Source organism: Penaeus monodon, chromosome 22 (assembly GCF_015228065.2).
Source record: "Penaeus monodon isolate SGIC_2016 chromosome 22, NSTDA_Pmon_1, whole genome shotgun sequence".
Classification (NCBI taxonomy): Eukaryota; Metazoa; Arthropoda; class Malacostraca; order Decapoda; family Penaeidae; genus Penaeus; species Penaeus monodon.
Genome location: NC_051407.1, coordinates 891,889 through 892,981, shown reverse-complemented (window position 1 = coordinate 892,981; position 1,093 = coordinate 891,889). Strand labels below are relative to the sequence as shown.

Sequence of the window (1,093 nt, the reverse complement as noted above, 5' to 3'; positions counted from 1 at the left end):
GTGATGTGGTAGCGTACGTCTCTGTCCTCCAGTGAACTTAAATTGTGTACTACATTTGTTATAGTCAGTCTCGTTCAACCTTGTTCTCTTATTCTAATCTGTTCTGAAATAAAACTCAGAATGCACCAATTTGGTTATGAACACAACAGAACATATTTTTCTGTCCCAGGCTTAATTGTTCTTGCTTATTCGCGGGCAAGACATTCCAACTTGTTCCGGGCCAAAACGTTAAATTTTGTTTCTGGCCAAAACGTACTACCTCGTACCAGGCAAAAATGTTCAATTTCATTCTAAGGTAAAATGTAAGACCTCGTCCCTAGCGAAAATGTCCCGTCTTATTTGTCTTTCCCTAATGAGCCTTGACTTGATTCTGTCCTACACTGGTCCCTTTCGGTCTCCTCTTTTGGCCATTTCGTCGTCTATCAGTCTATTTGATCCCTGCCTGGTCCGTATTCCTCATACAATTATTAGCTCTACCCTTCTATTCCTATCTCTAAGACTATATTTTTATCTCTGTCACCAGTTTTTCGTTTCGGTTTCTAAGAGATATTTTATTTGCATTTTTTGTTTATTCTTAACAGACTATGCTATCTGTATTTTGGATTAAAAAAATAATCTACATTATAAAAAACAAGATGTAAAAAAGTCTAAAACGTAAAAAAAATCGAAGTATCCTGTAACATTTATGAGGGAGATTCTGGCAGTTCCTAATATTCTTATGTGCTCATTCCCCAGAGGATAATGTGCTTCGCAATCTATGACTCGCATGCCCATTCTTGAGAAAAAAGAAAGCCAGAACACTTTTCAGAGGGCCCTGGATTGGCTTAACAAGAAGGCAGCGTGGAAGAGCAGGCAGGGTCGCAGGCGTTGGAGGATTCAGGCGTTGGAGGAGTTGGAGGGTCTCAGGCGTTGGAGGATTCGGTGCTGATGGTCGACTTGAAGCGCTTGAGTTCCTCCTTGATGGCGCGGATGAGGGGCACGGCCGGGTCGGACACGCGCAGGCCGGTGTCGGGGTCCAGGGCCTCGCTGCTCCCGTGCACGCCTGGGAGATGGGATGGGTTAGCGTAGGTCTCGGTCTCGGTCTCGGTCTCGG

The 1,093-nt window shown here is 44.3% G+C and overlaps 1 protein-coding gene across 1 annotated transcript in view; it reads right to left on the bottom strand.

Moving 5' to 3' along the window:
* Positions 1-6: 6 nt before the first annotated feature.
* Positions 7-1,093, bottom strand: part of LOC119586801 — a gene marked incomplete in the record, with an annotated part of 10,198 nt that continues 9,111 nt past the window's right edge. The window contains 1 exon segment of the mRNA XM_037935525.1: positions 7-1,042. Within this exon segment, the coding sequence (XP_037791453.1) occupies positions 903-1,042 (140 nt within the window).